This window comes from Octodon degus, unplaced genomic scaffold (assembly GCF_000260255.1).
Source record: "Octodon degus isolate 3935 unplaced genomic scaffold, OctDeg1.0 scaffold00176, whole genome shotgun sequence".
NCBI lineage: Eukaryota > Metazoa > Chordata > Mammalia > Rodentia > Octodontidae > Octodon > Octodon degus.
Window position 1 is genome coordinate 2896551 of NW_004524752.1, and position 3555 is coordinate 2900105.

Genomic DNA, 3555 nt, shown 5'->3' on the forward strand with positions numbered 1-3555 from the left:
AGTACAGCAGGTTCAGCGTCTTCCATTTCTTTCTAGCTCTAACCTTTCATTGGATATTTTGAGGGGTAATGATGAGACTATCGGATTTGAAGATATTCTCAATGATCCATCCCAAAACGAGCTCATGGGGGAACCACACTTGATGGTGGAATATAAGCTTGGTTTACTGTGATATATGTGTGTTCTGTTCATGAACAAGAGAGGGTATCATATTGTAGTTGTCTTTTGCTATAATTTGATGTATACGACATTAAAAGTGGTGGCATCTGAGATTCTTTGCCTAATAGTATCAATGATGGGTTGAAATTATTTGAATCTTTGGCTTATGGCTCTGTGACAATTGAAAACACTAATGGGAGATGATTTAAAGCTTCTAATTTGTGTAAAACAGTGGGCTTTCCTATCTTTCAAAGTGTTTCCAGTGAGTATTAGAATTGTCCGCAGGTTCAAGTTCAACCTACCACGTAGGTTTTGCAACAGCTTAATTTCAAATGAATATTATCAGCATTTGAGCCTACACACTTCATGGTAGCATCTTTCAGAATAAACATGTATAAGGAACACCTCAGTTCCTGAATGTTTCTATTTGTAAGCCATTTGATTTGCGAACAAAGGTGTTCAGTAAATTTTGCTTCTGTTCACAAACTGAATCAGGTAGCAAACATGATCATTGCTATCTTCCCCAAAATCATTAAACAAATTAAGTTTATAAACTGAGGTGTAATTGATTTTAGTGGCAGCATTTAAATTGAGTATAGTAGATGTTTGTTGTGTATTGGTACAGCTGGTTGGAGTAGTAGTTGCTGTTAACGATGCTGTTATATACAACTATAGCTCTACTTTGGTTCTTTGATGTTGAAAAGTTTTGATTTTGGTCTTTGAAGTGAAAAAAAATCAGCAGATATAGATTTAATGGTTGTACTTCATAGACTTCATATGTACTTAATTTATTCCCAGACAATACTGTTAAACTCACTTTTCCTTATTCTTTGTGTGTCACAAGATAAATATTTTTTAAAATTACCAAATATTCACATACATACTGTGTATCTATAAACAAATTCCATAATTATTTAAATGAATGCTTACCATGATTACCTTGTGTTCTTTAGGAAACTGGTATATAAAAATTTAAGATTTTTTAGAACATTAATGAATAGATCATCTTTTCACTTTTTTTAGAGTATATTTTGATTTTAATTTTTGCAGCAGGTTTTTATTAATTAAGCTATTGAATGGCAACATTTGACAATGGTCAGAGACATTTTGAGTGTCACAGCTTTAGAGGTGGGCTGCTGCTGTCATCTAGTGGGTAGAAGCCAGGAATACAGCCGAATATCCGACTGTGTACAGACACTGATGTATCATCACGTAACAATAAAGTGAAAACACTAAAAGAAAAAAAAATAAAAATAAAAAAAATAAAAAGCCTGGAGTGGTAACTCAGTGAGAGAACACTAGCATGGGTATTGCTCCAGGTTCAATCCTTAACCCCACAAAAAAATAAAGTAACAATGTACACAATTTTGACTCATCATTTAGATTTTTTTCAGTGTAATGAACTCTAAAAACTGAAATAATACTACATAGTAATATTTCATTATCAGCCTTTTCCCTGTACTGATTATTATGGGTCCTTTACAAATTCTTCAAAAAGATACTTTTTCAAAAACAACTGTGAATGAACAATCTAGTTATGAATTAGATTAGAACTAAATCCAACTGAGGAATAAAAACTATTCCTATACGTAAATGCATAATACATAGAAGACAGAATGTACATTGCTTATTCATAAGGCCAAAACTTGTGCTTGCTTTGGCAGCACATATACATAGGGCCAAAACTTGATCCTACATTGGGATCAAAGCTTAGTAATAACAATTTTTCTAGATTCACTTTTTTTTATTTTTCTTTCTTCTCTCCCCCTGACACCCCGAATGTATTTGGTACAGTGTCTCACTATACTGCTCGGACTGGAAGTGATCCTCCTGTTTTTAGCCTCCCCAGCCCTGGGATTATAGGCCTGCACCACAACATGCCCAGGGACAGAGCCACATGGCATGTGGTGCCGGGAATCAAACCCAGTCCCTGCACTTGCCTAAGCAGGTGCTTAGTTCACTGAGCTATCTCACTGGCCTTTCTCGATTGATTTTCGAAAGATGTCCAAAGATTTGAGGACAGAAAGTACCATAAAAATACTCGAGAGTAAAGACACAGGTATTTTAAATTAGGTAGTATACAAAAGAAAACCAAAAAAAGGATACATTAAAAGATTATTTGCTCAGAAAGGAAATTTAAAACGTGGTGTCTCCATAAATATCACTTGTCAAATGTGGATTCCTAAAATCCAAATAAAATTGGGCAGAAGACAAATGGAAACAAGTTGCCCATAGTAGTCATTCTTTAGTAGAATGAAAGAAAACAAGTTACCACCTCACAGAAAAAGAGATAACTTATAGCCATTCAAAGCTTCCAGAAAAGCTAGTTCCTTTCATTTCCTCCCTAGCAATGAGTCTTCTACACAGACACAGGCTCATCATTATCACATTTATTCTATCAAATCTTCATTGCAACATACCAAATGAACAAACCTATTAAAAGTGAATAAATTACACAAGTTTTAGTATTTTATTAGTGGCATTAGTGCCCTTGATACTTACAGTAGTGCCACTTTTATACCTTTACTATTTAATAGTTATGTCATTTTATAATATATTTCATTTCTTACCAAAATGCTTATTTTCTATTCAAAAAAGTTCCCCTGTCCAAAAAGAAATGTTCCCCTATCCAAACAGGAAATTAATTTTAAAACAGAAATAAGTAAATGGAAGTTAAAACAACTTACAGCAGCCTTGGTCTGTGAAAGTGCATCCCATGTCGTGGCTACATCTGCTGGGATAAAGTGGTATTTACTGAATCAGAAATCTCTGAAGTAAATCTCAGAATACAATTTTTAGTTAAGTTCCCAAATGCATTCAAAGGTTTGAATCACTTATTAGACAGAACTCTTCTTCAGTAAATGTTTCACTATATTGAACTAAAATATGCTTTTTTCTGTAATTAAATCATAAAAAGCTAAGCTTCCTACCAAACTAAATTAAATAGGTACTGATACTATTATTCCTTAGGACAACTGGACTGACACTTCCACTTATAAGCAGTATCCTCAGTTCACACAAATGAAGTAAACAAATTTTTGTGCTGTTTCATTTGACATTACAATGTAAAAAAGATAAAACTACTCCAGATCTCAATCTACCAGGAGAAACAAAGGTAAAACAGCCTTTCAAAATTTAATGCTACATATTTCCCAGGAGTCATCCTTTCATTTCCTTCAAATAGTTCTCAATATGGGAGACGATCCAGGCCGCGCGGGATCCTGAACAGACCCAGAGTGCAGGCCCGGCGAGTGAGTGAGACGACCAAAGGCCCTCTGGATCCTGAACAGACCCAGAGCGCAGGCCCAGCCAGAGAGTGAGACGACCCAGGCCGCGGGATCCTAAACAACCCAGAGCGCAGGCCTGGCGAGTGAATGAGATGACCCGGGGCCCGGG

At 35.5% G+C, this 3555-nt stretch overlaps 1 protein-coding gene across 1 annotated transcript in view; it reads right to left on the minus strand.

The window, feature by feature from the left end:
* Cep350 (centrosomal protein 350) overlaps nucleotides 1-3555 on the minus strand; it is a 198064-nt gene that overhangs the window by 167937 nt on the left and 26572 nt on the right. The window contains exon 3 of the mRNA XM_004643465.2: nucleotides 2847-2913. Coding sequence (XP_004643522.1) covers nucleotides 2847-2913 — 67 coding nt within the window. The remainder of the gene's footprint in view (nucleotides 1-2846; nucleotides 2914-3555) is intronic.